The sequence below is a fragment of the Struthio camelus genome, chromosome 5, assembly GCF_040807025.1.
Source record: "Struthio camelus isolate bStrCam1 chromosome 5, bStrCam1.hap1, whole genome shotgun sequence".
Lineage (NCBI taxonomy): Eukaryota > Metazoa > Chordata > Aves > Struthioniformes > Struthionidae > Struthio > Struthio camelus.
Genome location: NC_090946.1, coordinates 53,547,249 through 53,569,188, shown reverse-complemented (window position 1 = coordinate 53,569,188; position 21,940 = coordinate 53,547,249). Strand labels below are relative to the sequence as shown.

Below are 21,940 nucleotides of genomic sequence, written 5' to 3'. Positions count from 1 at the left end.
TCCAGAATACTAATTCACAAGACTTTGCAATCTTTCTGAGACTTAGCTTAAAAGAAAATAACACAATCGTAATGCTGACATGTTTAAAAAAGAATAGTGTTTTTCATCACCACAGTACTGACAGAATAATTTAATTGTTGCTCTAACACTGAAAGAATTTTTGACTGACATTTAAAAAATTTTTTTTCTAAAGCTACAAAACTTAAACTAACTTTGAATCTCAGAAACAGTCAAACAGCACATGTACCTGCAATTGGAACATTCTGTGAGACTGACAGCTGTACATCTCCTGTGCCAGGTGGCATGTCAATTACTAAATAGTCCAGTTGACCCCAGTCAACCTAGAAGACAACAATAAACATGTATGTTGGAGGTCTGGGTGGTTTATTAAGGTACTTCCTAGGAAACCAGGACTGAAATAAAGCATTACACAATATACAACATGCGAGCCAAGGACTTTCTAGTCATACTTTTAGAAAGGGATTCAGATATTATTTTTCAAAATGATATGCAGTCTTTGCTGACCACTCAAGGAGTATAACTTTATTATTACCTTTATGAGATAATCTTTATTGAACTTACCACCACCAACAATTTAAGTAATATGAGACTTTTACATCACAGCTGCCAAATCAGAGGCTAGAAGCAAGTGGTACGTAAAATTCAAGTTAAAATACTGTTTTTGTGTAACAAATACTGCTTAGGAACTGTTTTCGCTAATTTTAAACCAAATTTATCACTACTTTGAAAATTGGAACTATACATAAAACTCTGATTTTTTCTAGTTTGTTATTGCAAAGTTCTTCAGCCATGGAGAACTATCTGTACTCAACTTTTGTTAGGAAAGTAGTGCTGTTGCAAAAAAAAAAAACCAAACACATTTCTGAAATAAAAATCACCATCTATATAACTATATAGACTTTAAAAGTACATAAGACATCACACAATAAAACAAGTTTACTGGTTGCTAGGCATTGAATGAGAGCGACCAGTTAAAGTTACTGGGCTCAAATCAAGAGTTTGCTGTCATTATTTATGTTCTTTACCAGGCATGGATTTCCAGGTGAGCTAGAGAAAGTCTCTGTTGAACACTGTACCCTGTAATGCACATTCTCATGATCAGCTTATATGCTGCAGGCTGTCTAGTAGTGCAGCCCCTCCTACCATACAGCCAGCAATATTGATATTGGGTCTTTTGTTTCTCCAGGATAAAAGCTTTTTTTTTTTAAAAAAAAAAAAAACACCAAACACCCAGCCACATTAAAAATAAAAATCCACAAAAGACTCACCTCATTTTTCTGTCCACACAAACATAATGTGATTATACATACATACTACATAATTATATATATTTATTATATAATTATATTAGTATATAATTATATTATAATATATATATATATTATATTTCTAATTTGTACAACAGACATAAGACAACAGCCATGAGCTGCTCTGCTCTAATACAGAAGAACGCCAAACCAGAATGGGATTTTACCCTCTTTTATATTTTACTCATTCCATCAGTGTCATCTTAACAGCACAAACAACTGACGTTTTTGCCTGTCCCCCACTTGTTGTTCTAGAGTACTAGTTTTTGCTAGGGGAACTGTCATTCTTTTTCTTTCTGCTCTTGTATGGATAATCATCTTCTGGGGAAGCACAAGTGATTTTAAATCCAGAACACTAACACAACGTAGCACTCCAGTGAGAAACAGAATTTCTCAAGGCTGACTGATGAAGATGCAAGATTTCAAAGTACTTGTGGGAAAAGGGGAATGGGGAAAGGTAGTTGCAAATTCTAACTTTAGATGTCTAAATTGGAGATTGTGGATTGCTCTCCAACACACCTCTCTTTCCTCATTTCCTATACAAAGGCTATAGGAGCGCTAAATGGCGCCACATGACTAATAGGGCCCATCTAAACAGAAAATGCTACTTACATTAATCACATTAAACCTAGCACTCGACTTCAGGTTTTCATATTTAATATTGATCTATATGACAAAAAAAGTGACAACATGCCTTGCAGATTTCTTAAGCAACTAGCATTTATAATCATGACAAGAAAATGCGGTTCCAAAGGAAAAACAAATCATCTATGTTTAAAAATTAACCATTATAAAGATGACAAATTGAAAAGCAAAGGAACATAGAGACTAAAAAGCAACAGGAGTTGACAACATGAGCGAAGCCAAGTTCTTTAAAGAACAGTCCATACTGAACACACAATCTTCCCCAAATAGTTAAAGTGCACAATATCTAAATACACAAGAAGCAAATCTTTCATAATAATCATAAGCATTCTGAAATGTTAAGGTCTGGGGGGGAGGGTTGCATTTTAAAAAGCTTTGACTCGAAAGGCCTTTTTTCCCCCACTGTGCCTTTTTTGAAATACAATCCTGACACTTTTTAAGTCCAAATTTCTGAGTCCAGTATCATATCCCTTAAAATCCTCATACAGAATCTATGAGGAAAGTAGCTTTTTGCTTTCTGTCTTGCAGCAAGATGCAGTCCTGAAATATGAGTGTCATGGTACCACTATCAAACTGATTGTTTCCAGTTACTTTGGCTGCTAAAAAGTTACAGTTGAAGAAACCTAGATATTCAGAAATTTTCAGCCTTTTTCCCTCCCTTGAGCTCAATTTCCAGTTCTTTCAGGTACAGTACTGCCTCAGAAAGTAATACAAGACAACCCAAAACCTATTCTTATCAAGGGTGACTGGAATCATAAATATGTAGACTATTTTGCTAGTAGCTAAAAGCTGCCAGTTTCTCATACGCTTGCTGGCCCTCAATTTAAGCTGATTTCCTTTGAGAAACAAGGTGACTTTGGGGGATCTGGGCTACAGCCTTTCTTTTCACTCACATCGGATGTCAGGTTCTACTCTTCCAACCTCCTCAGGGACTACATTCACCTTCACTAAGCTCCATGCAATCCCTCCACCAGGTGAGCATCCCAGATCCCTGAATAAAATGTCTAGACCCGTTCTACCACTATGTGGAATGCTAGGGGAAGATACAAAAGCTAGTGCTCAAACTGCTTCCTAGGTATTTAACTCTGTATGAGAGCACAAAGCAGTTGCTTTCTAAGCAAAGGTGTTAGGTGTTATGTTGGTAAAAATGATTCCACATGGACCCACTACTGAAGTAAAAGAACACCTTTATAAATAGCCTACTACTTCATAAATACGTGTAACAATTGTGACGTGAACTTACTTTCAAAATTTACCCAACTATATCAGAATGTGGGAAGCGGGCAGGAAACAGGACATCAGAGCTTTCCTCCTCAAGCTTCTTTCATAAGTCACCCGATAATAAGAAAAAGAACAGTCAGTATGGACTTTCTGGACTGTCCTATGAGTAAAGATTTTTATCAAAGTCAGAAACCTCTGAAAATAGAAGTTAATAATGCAGCATTAAGCCCCTGGTAAACTTCATTGCTAGGTAACAGAAAGATACTGCTAACGTAGTACAATTAAATTATAACGCTATACTTAATTTATAGCACTAAAAATCAGCTTTTTTCATATACTTCCTTCAAATTCACGGACTGAAAAAAAGAAATAAGCTGCATTTATCAAGTGAACTGTGCTCAGTTATAATTCTTACAAATCTGAGCAAACAGGAAAATAGAGAAGGTGCACTGTTCCAGCAGCAGCAGAGAGGATGTTTTGCTACTGCGCAGAGTAGGCGGTAGACATGTTCTTGTCCCATCACTTCAGAAGAGGCAACAATGAAACCGTCTAGCTGTGCAAGTGTTGAACACCTATGTAAGAACCACCCTCCACACACCACTGATCTACGCCAGTACAATTATTGGAAGATAGGTGGCAAACTGGACCAGAGAACTGTTCCTAATTAAAAATTATATGAGTTTTTTCTTTTTGGGTTTTGGATGTAGTAATATAGTCAAGACCTTTCCATTCACAATTAAAGCCTACAAAAAATTAAAGCAGAAAAACAAACAGAAGTGGTCAAAAAGAAGTATATCATGAAAAGGCGAATCTCTAAAGTAAATCATAGCTCGTAACTTTATGCACAAGTGTACATACTCACATTTACACAACTTTATTCTGTTCTTTCAACTTCAGGTGAGAATGGATCTAACATCTGTGAGGCACAGGAGCACAACCAGTGCCACACACTGATAGAGTTGCACCACACTGATTAGCTATATTTGCTAAGCACCACCAAGCTGGTGGTTTTGCCCAATATTTAACAGTGCCCTACGGACATATGCACTTGCTCAGACTTCACTTGGGGAACTCTGCACCTCACCACATTCACACTGTAGGCTTCCTCTTACTCCCCTCTACTCTGCAAGAAGTAAACGTTGAACTTTGTGAAGGTTACTTGCTCTTCCATTCCCCTCCCACAGGAATATACAAACAGTATGACAGTCTTATTAAAAAGATTATTGTATGTAATTCAGGAAGGTATACCCATGTGTTATAAAAGTGTCAATTATTTCACTGGGGGGGGGGGGACATTCCAGGTTTGCTACTAAACTTCAACAAAGGAGAAAAAGAGAGGGAGAGACATTTTAAATTTAATTTAAAATTGGAACATGAAGTCAGAGGCATGGCTTTCTAAAATCTACCACTGCCGTTCTTTAAATATTATTAAAATAGGACATACAATCAGGCTGTGATATAAAACAGTCATTTGAATGCAAATCCTGTTTATACGCAACAATTTTCCAAATCATAACCATTAGTCCTCATGTCCTCAATCAGTTCCAAGAAGTGTCTCTGTATGCAAATATTGTTCTGTACAAGTAAGTGAACTCAGATTAACAGCATATTACAGCAAAGGAGTTCCCTTTGCAAGCAATAAGGCCAAGCAGTTGCAGAAGTCTGCCCTGTAGCATTTGATATCTGTCAGCACCTTTACACATATAGAAATGTTTTATTATCTTTGCCTCTCTAATATATACAGCGTGTAAACCATTTCAAACCATGGAAATATAATTGCACTTCCTTAAGTATAGCATCCATCTTTTTTTAAAAAGGTTTAACGTGACATTTATTGTTAAGCAACGTAATTAAGTGCCATGTGGTTCTGTGTATTTTCGCTTGCTCAGAAACACCATGAACACCGCTTACTTTAATCAATCGCTCTGTTTACATGACAATTCGTAATCAAAATATCACATATGCATTCTGGAGTAAGGGTCCCAAACACCAAGTTTCACTTGAGGTACAGATAAAGATGCATTTCTGTTGAGGAATGAAGCCTGAGTGTTCTCTGTGCATGAGGCAGCAATGACAGAACGTTAGCACAGAAGAAGGATTGCTACTTGTGGTTTTGAAGTAATCCTGGTGTTTGGTAAATAAGAGCAAATAAAGAATATCTTCTGTTATTAGGAGGAATACATGCAGAGTTTCAATCAAGCAGCACTGCAGGTGCAGATTTGGCAGCAGCCAGCCAGCCAAGCTCTGAACACCAGCATCAGAAAAGTACTAAGAGCTACACTGCAGACAGCTTAATGTGTACTCCTAGCTGATCCTTCCCCAAACTAACTCCTGTATATATGTATATACATGTGTGTGTGTAAATACATATACACATGTATGATTTAATACAGGTATACAGATGAACAAAGCAAGACACTGTTGTTAACCGAATATGTACATATACAACTGTCGGCATATATTTAGATATGTTAGTACAAGATGAAACACAAAAAAAGATTTCCTTGAAAAAATTACCTAAGATTGTGCTTAAATACACATGGGCAGTAGGGACAAACAGTTTCATGATACAACTGATCTTTTAGCAATTGCATAATAAAAAATATATTTTAATGCTGACAATTTCATTCCTATGTATTTTCACAAGCATCTCAAACTAAAGGAGAGACATTCCCCAGGCATAAAACAGAAGATGCTTAGTTTCCACAGAAACTCATTGTCTGGTACTAAGATAACTACATACACCATAGCAGGCTATTCCATAGCACTTAATGCAACTCGACAGTTTCTGAACAAAGAGCACTGCCCTTTTCAACTTGTCTTCAGATGCTGAACCAACCTTGAAGATTTGTGATCTGACACCAAACCAGATGCACTGCAATAATTCAAACTCCCAAACTCCCACCAAGGTATTTCTGAACAGCCTGTTTTGCCAGAACTTAGAGAGAAATTGAGGTGAAAAATAAAAGGATTTGCTCCAGACATTTCCATAAACAGAAGGAAATTCTCCTTTCTGAATGCAAACTAACAGCAACTTTTAGAAGTGCGAGCCTAGGAATAAAGTTGGTATCTCATTCAATTTAACCACCAAAACAGGAATTGGTCTCCCCCCTTGATGGCTTTTTATAATGTTAAGTTCTGAAGGCAAATGAAGAATGCAGTGCAGTAGCCTGCAGTTTCTGTCACCTTCACCTATATAACATACAAAACTATACAATCCACAAAAGACAACAGTAAAGAGTTTATTCTCTGTGGGGAAGGGCAGAAGCGGTTGCTTTTGGAAACAGGGATGTTCCAGGAGATCTAGCGTAGGTCCATAACACACCAGTACCTCCTACTCAACTCAGAAAGCTTAGTCACTGCCCTACCAGCCTAAACAGAAGATGGCATACAAGTGTCGGGGCAGTTTGATATATCCTTTCAGGGCTAGTCATTGGGGACTATTACAAAGGAATATTCCGTACATCCTCAGTATAACTAATGGAGACAATATCAGCGCTATCACTTGTAATAAAAAAAAAAAAAAAACAACCACCTGCTAGGCTCTATTTGTTATTAAAAAAGAGCCTTTGTGAGCTGAGACTCCTACTTCCCAGTGACTCACAGTTCTCCAAAAAGAGGATAGTTTGAGGACTAAACTTCATTTTGCAGGATGGGTCAGTCTTGAGATTGATCTGTTGCTATCTACCCTTGACCCACAAACAGTCCATACTTGGTTATTTACTGAATCTTTTCTTCAGAAATATACCATGATTTTGTTGCCATTCTATCTTATACAACTGTCTGTAGTTCACTTTCTTCAGCACCTGAATCCTGATGTCTGGTAAAGAAACAGGCTACCAGGTAAGTTTCTATTCTTGTGACTTTTAACAATAAAACTAAGCAAAAAGAATTAAGTAATATAAATCTGAACAGATTGGAAGAAAGCAGGCTAGCAATCAAATTTTCTAATTAATCCAATCGCCAGGCTGATATAACTACCTCTGCCATATCATCTATACCATAAATTCTCTTTGAGTGCTCCCTATTAATATGCAAAGGCATCAGCATTGTTTAGCTATCAAATCCAATGTCAACAGAACATTTTTAAGACAGTATTACCAGGACCCCACTTAAGCCTATAAAATAAATACGTGCAGATTTGCTGTGTAACAGATGGAAATACTGCTAGTGCTGGTAATAAACATTAAAAGGAAGAAACATAGTGAGTCGACCCTCTATATAAGGGCTTGTCACTGTTTCTGTAATGATAAAAAAAGCTGATGTACAGTTCAAGACTCATTGCTTAATCTAGGCAACGCAAAGCAAAGTTCCTAATTCTCTGCACAAGTCATTTAGCTTCCTTAAGCTTCAGCTCATATCCTGGTACAATAAGGAAATTAATAAATTCCTCCTAGGGGTACTGACAGACTCCATTTGGTGCCTATAACTGACATACTGATTTTAAATTAGTACTTAATACAAAAAAAATCATTAAATTAGAAGGTCTGAAAATTCTGCTTTTTAAGTACAGTAAGTAATGTATTTTTGTGCAGAGGATGGAACTTCTTCAGAGGCCAGTCTAAGGCTGCCACAAACTCTGAGGGAAAAATGGTAACAGAAAGGATAAAATGATGGATGTTCAAGGCACTTACATTCTCCTGAAGAAATTCCTCTGATACTACCATAAACAGTGCAGTATAAAAACTGTAATAGAATCAATTAGATGTAGACCACTGAGCCGAGGCCAAAGACAATAAATCTCTATATAGCACTTGTTTTTTGTCAAGTGAGATATTATCACCTCCCAGAGCAAGTGGTCTTGAGGTGAAACATTAATTTTCAGTAATAAAAAGTATACTTTTTTAAAGTAACCTAGTTTTCCCAAATATGGACAAAATTCCATCCTCCAAACCTTCTATACTTAAACTCACAAACAGATCCTCCACAGTCACTGATTTCAAATTAGCCTACCCTTGTTAAACTAGAATTGCAGGGTCTGCTTGAATTACCTGGGAGCAGCACAACAATCAACAAATCCAAAGAAAAACAAAAAGTCACAACCAGGCTGTACAAAATAAAGAATCCTTCAGCTCCAGAGGAAGATTCAAGGGGAAGAGACAGCATGAAAAAAGACTGCAAGTGAATACACACGTGAAAGCAAGCAGAGCAAGATTACTGACTTGCGGGGATTCTTGGCCACGGCCTGTTCTGCAGACTGGTGGTTGATACAAGTTTTCTGTTAAATCAACTGGCTTTAGGTCAGAAAGGAGCAAAATCACTTTCATATAGGTTGTCCTTACAAAAAGTGGAACACCAAATGAGCAAGAAAGACACAGACAAAAAGTAAAAAAATAAAAAATAAAAAAAATAATATTGTTTGCTGAAGGTGCTAACAGCATGAATTTTAGGAACAATCAGTGGTTACTGCCAAGCAAGGGGCAGTCTCCACATTTTTATTTGCTTCCTAAGTCTTCACCCAGTTCCATTTCTTACTTCAGGAAGTTTCTATACAGAAAAACTGTTCACTTCTAACAGAAAAAGTATTCAAAACGGGCACCAATTTTAATTGCATAATAGAAGACGTGCATTCCAAAGGCACCATTCTGCTGCCACAACATACTCCTCCTTTAAAAGATACTGTAGCTGGAGCAAAACACTGTCAAAGGAGAACCTTCTACTACAGCTTGATAAATACCATAGAAAAGTGGGGTTTTTTTCTTTGATAGGAAAAAAGAGATATTAATCTCTGGCAACTTTAGTGCAACTACTTTACATTTATGTCAATCATCTGGTAAGTGAGAAATAATCACTTTCTCCAAAGAATGCTGGTACAAAAAGCGCTGCTGTTCTTAGTATCTGCAGTTTTCTTCAGGGGATAAAAGAGATCCGAGAGGATAGTGTGGGTGACGACTCGGTTTGTTAATTTCCAGTGGTCAGAGAGAAAGTTTGTTCTTTAAAAACAAAACAAATAAAAAATCCTCTATGCAATCACTTTAATTTACAGAAATATATATATATAGAATATATATATATATATATATTTTTTTTTTTGAATCTTGCATCCATGACAGTAGAGCAACTAGGAGAGCAGAAGGTTTCTAGACTACTCTATGCGTTTTTAGGGTATTCTCCTGAGAACTGGGAGATACAGGCTTAAATGCTAAACTGAGAAAGTAAGTGACCTTACAGCTACCATGTCCTGGCTGAATGGTCTCCTTCCCATCAAGCTATTAATCTGAACAAAGAATAAGCCCATCAAGTTAAGCTAAGAGAATAGTCTTGGCACCTAACACAAGAAATTCACTCACAGCTCTAAACCTCAGCTCCACAGAGCTGTCTAATCAAGGCCGCAGTTAAGTGCCGAAATCCAGGGAAAGAGACAGAAAGTGAGACACATCCCACGGGCTTTTCCTAATAGCCCTCCTGCTTACCATCTCTAGTACTGTTAATTTCCAGTCTATGAATTTACCAATTTTGACTTATGCCATTAATTTCAACTTATACTAATACATCAGTCTCTGACCTTAAGCAGTCTAAGAAGATACTGTACCTGTTAAAGCCATGGCAAAGAGCCTGAAGGTACCTTCAGATGGGCAAGGTAGCCTCTTAGATAATACCACTGGGAACGACGAGCGATTTATTCCCACCATTCCAGGTATGCAGCGGCTCTAATCTACATTTCAGTTTGACTTTCAAATTCCAGTCTGGAAGGCAGGGCATCAGCCTTTTAGGGCACTGCAATGCCTATGTCCCTTTTTGGATCTGACCTATAGCAGCTAGAAAGAATCGTCTCTCTATTAGTGGAAAAGAATAGAAAAAGTAGAACAGTGATATTATGTGCTTGCAGTACACCTTATTCCGAATTTTTCGTGTAAATAATGGAAGCTTCATTCAGGAAAGAAAAACAGTGCCCTCTCCTTTCCTTTTTTTCTACTACCAGAATTAATGTTTAGCAGACACTTAAAAATGTGCTTATATCTCCACCTTTTTTCCTCAAAGAATGAAGCTGAGTGGCATTTAGGCACAAAGTTTTGAACTCTGCTGAAGAGACCCAATTTACATCTTTAAACCTCAGAACGTTTTACTTTAGAGCTCAAGGGGGGCTGGGGGGGGGAGAAGAGCAGTTCTAGCCCTAAGGCTGTCATTTTGAAAAACCATGAGCTATCTGCCATTTCTTCCTGCCCAGTCAATAAACCCAGAAAAAGAGCTGCATGTTTTGCATTTGTTTTATTTTATGCAAAAGAGTCCAGACACATGCACACCTGCGTAACCTGTGCTAGATATGAGACTACCGGAAGGAGAGCAAAGGAAATACATTCCCAGTCTGTTCCCACAAAAGTAGCTGCACAATCATAACCATGACAGCTGAGGAAACGGGCCAAGAAACGTTTGCTGTAAATATATTCTCACTCAGTTGTTGGTTGTTTTTTTAATCCTCAAAGACACTTAAAATACATTTACCGCAAATCCTTCCTGTTCAGTAATATGTTGTTGGCTAATGTTTTTGTTTTCTTCTGGCTTTTCCAGCATCTCTTATGATTGTCAATTCCTTTCAGAGACTGTAATCCCTCTTCACATCAGCTGCTAACGCAAGCCAATAAAGCAACAGGGATCTGCATAGATCCTACTACATTCATTAAAATAAGAAAGGCAATAAAACAGGTTTTGTGGCTTCAACTGAAAATAAAAAGAAAGAATCAAGTTTACATTCACACCTGCCTCAAAGCATACAGAAATATTTGAGTCAAAGGGATATACTGCACTTAGGTGAAAGGAGGACTATTCCAGCTCTGTAAGGAACCCAGGGAGCAGAAAGACAGCTTTCCGTTGTCCCCCACATTTTAGGCTGCAGTACATCTCCGAATCTCTTGTTTAGCTTCTAAGCTCCAGGAAGTATAGTCATGATTAGAACTGGTTTAGGCAGCTCTCGCTGGACAGGACCTTTCAAGACGATTATTAGTATTTGAGTAAATTAGTGGCGATAATACAAAGAATTCTCATAAGAGGCTTCTCTAATCATCACCACCACAAACTAAAGCTCAGTAAAAATCAGTGTCAAGGTTTCCACTGGTTTCACGGCTTTGGATGAAATGAGTTTGTTGATCCTTTAGTCTCAGCAAAATAAATAAAACAAATCAGTACAGACATTTTTCGAAATAAATTCTTTTAAAGGATGAGCAGGCCACCTGTTTATCTGGCCCTTGAAGCAGGTTCCGTAAGTTCAGTGAAAATGAGGCACTCCAATTGACCTTCCCTGCTTTTACATAACAAGTTATTAAAGATTCAAGGAATATTCACAAGTATTCAGAGTCACTGTCTGCCAGTTGTAGATGCAGGCCAACTAAGTGCAATCTTACCAACTTATCAAAGCGGATCTTAGAACTGCAAAGCTTGGCCACTATCATCACCAGGTGTTGTGGTGCTTTTCAAAATATCAAAATAAAACAAATACATGGATATCACTGATCATATGTGCAGTGATGAAATATCTGAATTTTTTTTATTTTTGTACTTTGGATCATGTAAATAAAAATAGGAAAGTAACTTAGCTCCCTAAAAATCCAAATGCTCTGAAGAACAGCGATGGCTCGGTATTGTATTTTTTTTTTAACGTGAAAAAGAACACACTTTTGCCTGGACTAACAATCTCTATATCCTTTTCAGGCTAAGATAACAAAAAATAAAAAAACAAATCACAAGAAATGTTTTAAAAATTGCTGAAATTCTGGAAATTGTTCACTGTAGTGAAGATTACTGAATTTTAGAATTATGCACTGCGAAGTACAAACACACCTTTGTAGCTTAAACATAGCTTTGTTTAGCTCTGTGAAAGGTAAGCTGTAAATACCCTGCCTCAATTTCTCAATTACTTGCAGACCGGGTAAAATAAATGCATGAATACTGTAAAACAAGTCAATTTTGAAATTAGCAAAATTTCTCAAGCAGAAAATATGTTGCAGAAATGAAAGTTATTATAGAAAGAGGAAAACACAATAACCCACATTTAGCACATACATTTTGGGTACACCTACTCCGTTGATAGAAAGAAAAAAAATAACAAAACAAAAAAACCCAACTATAGTATACAGACTCTTAAACGTGTATTGAAAAGGCAAAAACATGGTAACGGTTTAAAAGAAATACTAATTGATATTGTTCTTTCTTTTCTTTCTTTGTTACAATTTCCTATTACAGTATCTCACCCTTTGCCTGTCCCTTAAAGCTAATGCCATAACACTAAAGTTAAATGCCTTCAAGGAATCTCAGGACGGAGTACTCTTCCTCAACCAAAAAGGAGGAATTTTATTAAAAGGAGGATTTTTATTAAAAATAAAATCCACACTCCAAGAAAATATCTTTTTGCATTTTGCTTTGCTGCAGTGCTTTTCCTTCTCATGCTCTTCACATTATACAATGAGAATAATTTTCGTCATTGACTCACTCATACTATTCTGGGGATCCTTTCAACTCATTCAAAACATAGCTGCAAAAATTCAGAGCTATCAAGTTGTTATTGTCATCTTCCTCCTTATCTAATACATGCCATTCATTGCTGAATCCTAGTTCACTGCTCCCTCTCTCCACCAATTACTCTCTCACTAATTTTATACTGATGAGACACAGTTCTCCCCCACACTACTGATGATTCTCTCAGAAAGGCCCAATGACGTTTACTACGTAAGTGATGAAATACGGCAAAACTGGAACTTTATGCTAAAAAATTAACCTAGGGTTCTCCATGCACTGTAGAAAAGAGCTGCGTGCCTTAGACTGGATTTCACAGCAGATCACATCCTAGGCAGTACCTTACCTAAGTTAACCAGTCAAAAGTTTCCAAGCACAACCTTCTTTATGACATTGCTGCCCAATTCTAACATACCTGATAGCACGTACCAAGCCTAGAATCCTGTTTCTTTTCATTTCTCCTAGATTAAGGTACTCTTTACCAAAGCAGAGCTTATGAGAGGAACAAAATTAAAAAAAAATTTTTTTTTTTTATTTTGTGACTCATATTTAAGTTGCTCTTTTAAGAGAGAAGACTTATCTGGGTTCATATTTACTGCCTCTGCCTACAGGGATCCGATGCAGCCCCTCTCATGTCTAAATGGACTGGCCAACTAATTGGGCTACAGCTACCGAGGAAAGGATGCTCTCAGTCATTATGTTGAAACTTGCTCATTTTGCCTGCATTACTTACGGATATGTTCATTTGAGCAAGAGAAAAAGCACTACAAGAGCTTGACTGTCTGGCTTAGTGATTAGGCCACTCGCATTAGAAAAAAGCCTGCATTTCAATCTAGGTTTTGACCGAATGCCCTAACCAGTGATCTTCTCTGTGAAGGTTAGAACCATTTTCTCCTTTCTGAATCGTACGCTTTAATGAGATTTAAATATGATTCCCATGCTACTGAAATAGGCAGCGGAACGCCTATTTTAGAATTAATCACAGAATCATAAAGCAATTTAGTTTCGAAGGGACCTTGGGAGCTCATCTGGTCCATCTTCCTGCTCAAAACAGAACCAACTCAGAGCACACTACTCAGAGTATTGCCCAGCCGAGTTCTGAATATCCTCAAAAAGAGATTCTGCCATCTCTCTTTTCTGAGGTTTGACTGCTTTCACTGTAAAAAAAAATTCTGTCTTAGCATGCGGTACAACTTGCATCCATTGCCTCTTGTGCTATCATTGTGAGCATCCAAAAAGAGCCTACCTCCACCTTCTCCATACACTTCCATTATGTAGTTTAAGACAGCAGCCAAGATTTCCCCACAGACACCTGAGCCTTAAGATCAAATAAACCCAGTTCTCTCAGCACTTCTTTGCATGTTATGCACTTTAGCCCCGTTACTACCTTGAAGGCCCTTCAGAGGAAAAGATTATGTAAGGTTACATGTACCATCACAAGTTAAGCAATTGCGCATAGAGCTGCAAAAGACATTTGTGGTATCTTTTCACTGATCTTACATGTTCAAACTTCCCCTCAGGTGGTACGTTCTTTAGTTAACAAATTTGGTATCATCAACACACACATACTTTGGGAACCTGGAACACAGAGTGTATTGTGCTCAAAAGACTAAACTAATGTGAAATAAAGTATAAAAATAAGGAGCTTGGAAATACTTGGAAGCTGCAAATACTAGTCTCTGTGTTTCAGTGCACCACTCAGAATAACAACTCCCTACAATGCTAAACCCCAAAGAAAAATTCCCAAGTCTCAAAATTTTAAAACAAAAAACAGTACCTGAACACAAGCAGAAGCCAAAGGATAACTGTTGGAATCAGGCACACAGCTCAGCATATAATACTTAACTGCCTTACAGAGAATGTTCTTGTAATGTTTTGCTTCCATATCTTATATATACAACTCCTGTTATTTAGGCACTGTTTCTCCTAGTTTCTCAACTGTTCTGTTTGTTTAAAAAAAAAAAAATTATTTTTATATACAGGTAAACAAGACAGTACGAAACTGTGAATACACATATGTTAAAGATACAGAACTTATGAGACTTTATACAGTGTGTTATAAACACATAATAAATGAGATCAGCTTGATACATATGAACATCATATACGTTTTACTGCAAACTACATGCAGTTAAACTGTAAACATCATTGTAGAGTAGGTTAGTATTTTATCGTGTGTAAATAGATTTTCTCTCAGCACCTCATCCCATTCTGTTTGTCTTTAAGTGTAAAATTAGCACAAACTTAAAACAAACCACATTTTAAGAAAAATCCACACATGCCATCTCTCAGACTTAACAAGTAGAAAAGAGAATAGCAATATATACATACACACTTCTCAAAAGGTAGCAGCTGTACATAACAACTTACTAATTAATGAATGTCAAATAAAAATGTTTCTAATGCCTATTACTCAAGGTAGTCCACTTTAGGCAACGATCAAAAAACCCAAAACATTATAGCATCCACAGTTCTAGTTTTCTGAAAATAAAAAGAACACCACAGTTTCAAAGATTTCCTAATCCCCAAATCCTCAAACCTAAATTTGTTGCTGTTCCCTTCACTTTAATGTTGCCTTTTAGCAGGTTTTCCATAGAGGCTCTTGAAACATCGCAAACTCCATAATCCACGGTCTGGTTAGTATTTCAAAGGCAAATTATCCATCTGTCTGTGTCTTCCCTACTCTCAAAGACATATGATACTTTACAACTACCACGTATGGTAACTAAGCATCAGAGAATTATGCTACAAGAAAAGATGTGTGTACACGTACGTATATACACACACACATGCTACCATATGTATACTACCACCACTACTCCTGGCAAGTTCTGGCTTAGAAACAGCTCCTCTCTTAGTAGAGGAGAACTTCAAATGGAAAGTACCACACAAAACGCCATCTCTAACCAAACTTTCAAAATTATGTACAACTACAATAATTACATAAACTCACTGTTAGTTTTGAAAGGACAGGAGAGGATCTTCAGACAACAGCCCTATCAAGCTCTAGGCTGACCCAGTAAAATCATTTTGACTGGTTTTCTGCTGAACCGTTGTAGAAAAGCACCAACAAATCTACTGGCAATACAGCTGTCTATGCCCCAAACTGCAAGGTCCTATTTCCTTCTGTTCATACGAAAATGCTCTGCATCAGAAGTTTTTCTTTTTTTAATCTTCACTTTCTGCTAACCGCCCCGTATTCATTCCTTTCCATATCCCTCCCAGTGAAACTTGGTTTTATTTTTATTTTCTTTCAACACATACCTTTTATAAAACAGAAACACTAAGGCAGTGCTTAAAAAAGGAACAAGAAAGAAAGAGACAGAAGAAATGAGATTCGATAACAAGCAAAGTATATTAATGACTCATTAGAACTGAACAACTCCAGGAACAGTTTCTTTCTTTGGGAAAACGTGTTCATCCTGCTCAGGTATCTGTAAGAAGCGCCATCTCAGCTTATAGTACCTTTAGCCGTGGTGAGGCCTTACCTCATACTATACCAAGGATGCTACCAATGCACAAGATTATTCTTACTACTCCAGAAGAGCATGACAGAGGAAAAGCAACAGTCTTGCCACATAAGAGCTGACTAGTCTGCAAAGACATAGGTTTAATTGTCACGTCAAGGTAAGAAATCCTTAAAGGATGGTAATCAACTAGAAATCCCTGCCTTGGAGAGAGAAAAACTTTTGATTTTTGAAGGCTAGTTACAAAGGCACTGTTGGCATTTAGATTTAGTGAAATCTATTAATTCAGGTTGTCTAAGCCTATGCTTTCTTCTAATAACAAAACCACTTTATCTAATGATGTGACAAAGATACACTAAATGCTAAAATATGTGCTTGTATTTATGGCCGTAATCCATTTTTGATTTATTTCTAATAGAAAAGCTGACTCATCAGCTGCAAATTGAATTTCTTTCTTTCTTTCTTTGGATTTCAACTTGATAACTCATGTAGAGCAAGATAGAGAGTTGAAGATCTGAGCAACCATCTCTTGCTCTCCATTGCAGTAAAAGCTTTAACGGTTACTGCCTAAACAACAAATGCCCTCCACGTGTATTGCAGCTATGACTATAGCAGCTATAAAAATGGGGGCCAGCTGCAGTACCATTTCTTTTCCATCAGCTTTTTGGTAAAACAGTCGTCAGAATGCAGCCCAGGATGCCCAGCAGCCAATCTTGCTGCTCACGGGCCAGTTCAAGACTGCACCTGCACCTCCGTCGTTACTCCCTTTCCCCTAAACTGTTAGGATGTCTTCTAATAGGAACGGGAATACACTAGAAAACTTATCCTACAGGCTATATGGGGCAGAAGTAAGGATCCATGTTGTAAAAGCAGTTGTAAAAGCAGTTTAACCCAAAGAACAACAAGCTCTGCTTGCCATTTTTGCTTTTTTATAGCTGATCTTAAGGCTCCCAGGGCTCTTTGTGCTGAACAACTGTCTACCTGATCCTTATTTCAACAGACCTTCTCAGAAACATTACCATTCAAGTACAGACCTTAGGTAACTCTCGAAAAATCAGGATCTTTGCTCTACCTACCCTAAAGATTGACCTGAACTCTCTGCCATGACAAATACACTAAGACAATGGACAATGCATTTCAAGGTAACTTGTTTAATCTGAACCAAATACTACAAAACCGAGTCAAGTCACACACAGTGAAGGGATGGGTGCTGAATGGGACTACACAAAATAGAAGGCAGCTTCCAAAGTGCAAGTTAAGTAAGTGGGAAATGAACAGAAAAAGTCTACTGCCACAGGTAACGCTGAAGCATCAAAACGTAAGCTTCTTTACCTAGGCTTTAGCAATATCTTCACAATAAATAACATTTCAGAACCACCTTTTAAAAAACTTCAGTAAACCATTAAAATATTCTCCTTTGTCTCTCACATACAAGCAAGCAAGATTCAAAGGAAGTGTAACAGAGGTGAAAGAATTTTTATATGAAGACAATTGGTGCAGGAAAACAGGGAGAGTTAACATCTGGGTAAGAAAAAAGATCATCCTGCTGTGTAAACAGGTCTACAGTACACCTAATTGTATTAACCAAGAAAAGTCACTTCTCGGTCCCAACAACTAAACTCAGATCATACGGCCTATGACAATTTGCCACCTTATTTTCAACTCACGTAAACTAGAGATATACTTAACTGAAAGAGTTATTAAGTTTCATGTCCATCATATGTTCCATACAGTGTAATTCACATTTGCTACAGGTGAAAAATTATTTCCTGATATTTTTCTTGTTTCTTCAGTGACTTTTTTCTCCCCCTTCCCTTCCTTTCTACTGAGCTATGCTTTTATCACAAGTTCGAACATTACATTACAGAATCAGTATGCTATATTTTATGATTTATACACTAATTTGATATATTTACATAATTTGATATATATACATAACATACTGTATTACTGTAATACAGTATTACTGTATAAACTGTTAACTCCCTTTTGTACCACAAGGCCCATTTTCTTCCAAGTCTAACTCTGTTCAAGGAAAAAACATACCACGTTGTTTCAGAGAACTATCCTTGCACAGGAGATACGGATTACCAAAGAAGCACCAAGCACTAATGTGAGCGTTCAGTATTACAGACTGGTAGCTACCAGTCTTGAAGCCACAACACACTAGAACAAACGTAGCTTCTCAAATAAGACATGCAGCAAAAAGAGAGCCTAGATTTAAAAGGCAGTGCTTATCTGAAAAGTGATGCATATCCTGGCCATAAACAAACAGAACTGCAAAGAGACAGAAAAAGCACAGGGGACTCTTGAGCGCTGAAAAGCCATTCTTCCACCCAAGAGGCAAGACCAGAGAAGGACAGACATACATATATTACAAAAAATGCGGTTTGCAAAGCCCTTTGATTGTGTGAGTAGGAAATTCTACATGCAGTAAGTATGTAATGAGGCACATATACACATACATGTAACAAATTTATTTTCCAAAATAAGAATCTTGGAGACTTAAGTTGCAAGAGTAAAAGAAACATTTAAATACTCATTAAAATCCAGCTCCACTGATTTAATGAGTTAACAAGCTAATGAGTTAATAAAATCTCCATTAATGAGTTTGGAAACTAGGCCCACTAGTGCTTTATTGGAGTATCCGAAGCATGATCAACTGAAGAACAGATTAATTTGTATGAAAAAACAAACAAAAAAGCTAGTAAACTACAACTAAGGTCCAAAGTTATTCATAGACCATATATATAATTCTTGACACTCTAAAAAACTAACAATAAATACCATTAAACAACACTACAAATGTTTTTAATGTGAAAGCCTGGGAATCTATATCTGACACAATAAATTACATGAACTGTTTTTTTTTATCTGGCTGACATAATATTTTATTAGCTTGTCTGAATGCAAAAAAAGCTCCTTACACTCAAATTACATTATATTACAAACCTAGATTAGGGAGCTACTTTAGATTTAGGTTTATAGGCACCTACAGAGAGAAAAAGGAGCTACTCCCTAAGAACATATTTTAAACGACTACTAGGAAGTTAAATACAAACAGAAATATTTTACTTTTGCAAGCAACTTTATCCCGTTGAACAAAATGTAATGGCTAAGAGCAATCAGTGACAGATTAAGAGAAAACATGGATCTATTTCAGAGCCCCCAAAAGATCACAAAACCGTTTCCAATATACACTGGAATGGTACTGTCTTTAAAAACATTATCAGTCCTCTCCCATTTAGGTGTCCCAGGCTGTAACTCTACTAGCTCTAGAGTTCATCCACTCTTAAGACTGACCAGTAATTAAGCCAGAAGGGAGATTAAAGTCTTTAAAACCAAAATACTATGTGTCAATCTGAATAGTTTATTAGTTATTTTCTAAAAACCACTTGCACATTAGAACCTGCCAGCGCTTCCTGTGATCTGTGAGTTTGTGTCTTCCCAGGAGAACATGCGAACAACTTTTTCCATCCCAGATTTAAGGTCAGCCTGGTTAACATACAGAAGCAAAATGCTTTCAAGGAGAAGAAATTTAGCTGTTAAACTTTCTTCTTTCCGAAGTTAAATTCCATTATCAGGGAAATCACTAATGCCCCCAGCATTAAGGGGCTCTGTCTCATTGCTACAGCATGATCTGCCAGAGCATAACTGCTTCGCTGGTTGCTAGGGAATAACCAACTCATTATATGGCATTATCAGCACCCCAGTCAAGAAAACTGGCACATGCTTCCCATCTGGGGATACCACCGATTGAAGTAATAGCACTGGAGTGCCTGCCAAAAGTCTTTAGTCTCCCAGGATCTGGTATGCGAATATAGCAGGTGCTAACTTTAGCTCTGCTGTTGAAGTTTTAGGTTCTGTAGTCTTTGCAATACTGACCAATACCATGCAGCACATGAGGAGGCTGGAACAGCCTTCCACAGTTATTGGCATGAATGCCCCTTATTTTTCAATGCCAAGTCTAGACAAAGACGTTCTTCCTTAAAATTAGTTGGACACGTGGCTTTTCTGACTAGGGCACCACTATTCTAAAGTCTGTGCTAGAAACAGAGGAGAATTGAGTAGAACTAGAATGGAAACAGGCCGGGGCAGGGCTATTGGGGGGGAGAGGGGGGAAGGAGGAGGAGAGCCTTCCTCGCCTTCCTTTCAGTCATTAAGGGAGCATATGATTTGGAGGCATTTACAGAAGACATATCGAAACCTAGTGATCTCCAAGCTGTATACATTAAGTCCCTGGAATACATGCCAGCCACGAACAACTTGGGCCACTTCAAAGTCTAAACATGCAACCTTAATGCATTTCTTTCAGCTGTTTATCTCATTAGCACTTCACAGATCTACCCACAATAAGAGGAAAATAAATTCTGTCAAGAAATAAAAAAGCCACCCTGCTTCCATATGCCAGGAAATTTATTAACTAACAGTCTATCTGCACTACACAGAGATGGTATCTAATAATTCTCATTTAGCTGTCATATGTCAAATGCTACCAAAGCACTCTTAGTCCTGGTGAATAAACAAGCACATAAGGCAATATGGCTCTAGACGTGCAAACCTATATTCAAACGCTTAAGGAATTTCAAAATATCACCATTTTTTACAATTGCCTAAAAAAAAAAAAGCCATAAAAAGAATGAGAAGAAATGCAGACTGGAGTGTTTCACTCATCAAATGCATGGAACAATTACAATAGCTCTATCTGAAGGGCCTACTGAAGTGCAAAAAGCATCAACTTTCCCTCTTACCTGAGGTTAAGATTAAATTCTCTTATCCTCAGAACAGTTACAAGACAACTGAAGTTAAGTAGAAGTCATGTTTATAAGTCAAAATAAATACTTAAAACACACAGGAAATGAAGTGAAAAGAATAACCGAGAACATTTTAATTTGCCTTACAATCATCAGTTCCAATGGCCAAGGAAATCACACTCCAAGGCCACAAAAACTGCAAGTCAAAGGAACTGCTACCGAATATGGACCACTGAAAACACTGTGTAAGTACCAAACCACTGATCTTATAAGTTCATTTGGGATAACCTCCAGGGATTTTTTTTTAAATGTATATCCCTCATAGTTTGCCTAAATTAGGAAACTTTCACAAGCAAGTAAAATTGCAAATAGCACTTAGGCCCATGATTCTTAGCAAGCTTCCACAGGGAAGTTTGTGCCATTAGATTTTCCAGTGAAAGCCTTTCTGTTAAATGACTGATAACACTGAGAATAAATAAATCTTTAGTGCATAGACACTTTCAGAAGCCTATCAACAATATAAGCCCATACATAAGACCAAAATACAAAAATGCTCACCATTACTACATGAAACAGTATTGTATACGTTCATATATCAGTCAAATGCATTTTTAATAACTGCTCAGTCTTAAACACAATTGTGAATATAAGTGATTTGTCTATTATGCAAATAACATTTCAAGTAGCTCCTTACCTGTCTCAGCAGTTTCTCAACAGCAGACATTACCATAAGCCCCCTCCATACAACTGGGGCAGTCTCTTCTATCAAGAAACCCATAGACATACTGAAACAAAAAAGCAACAACTTAGGTTTCCAACATCACACCAAGTGTATCTATCTCTAAAGAAGTTAGATTTATATTAAAAAATATGCTCACCATGCGATGCCATAGTTCTTAAGGGGCCTCATTAGCTTTTCTAAAACAGAAGCAAACAAGGTTTTTGTTTTGTTTTAGATGAAAGAATAAGCTTAGACAAAATTTAAGAGCAGTCTTCCCCCTCTTCCAAAATGTGCATCTATTCTGTCTGAGATCCTAGTGCCACTTTTTCTTAGATTGCAACATTTTACTGGTACCAC

The 21,940-nt window shown here is 37.2% G+C and overlaps 1 protein-coding gene across 2 annotated transcripts in view; it reads right to left on the bottom strand.

Annotated features, from left to right (window-relative positions):
- The window catches only part of NUBPL (NUBP iron-sulfur cluster assembly factor, mitochondrial), a 101,983-nt gene that overhangs the window by 45,839 nt on the left and 34,204 nt on the right, over positions 1-21,940 (bottom strand). For both annotated transcript variants that reach the window (XM_009669971.2, XM_068946420.1), the window contains exons 5-7: positions 21,741-21,780; positions 21,557-21,647; positions 248-341 (exon numbers count right to left, since the gene is read on the bottom strand). In XM_009669971.2, coding sequence (XP_009668266.1) covers positions 248-341; positions 21,557-21,647; positions 21,741-21,780 — 225 coding nt within the window. The remainder of the gene's footprint in view (positions 1-247; positions 342-21,556; positions 21,648-21,740; positions 21,781-21,940) is intronic.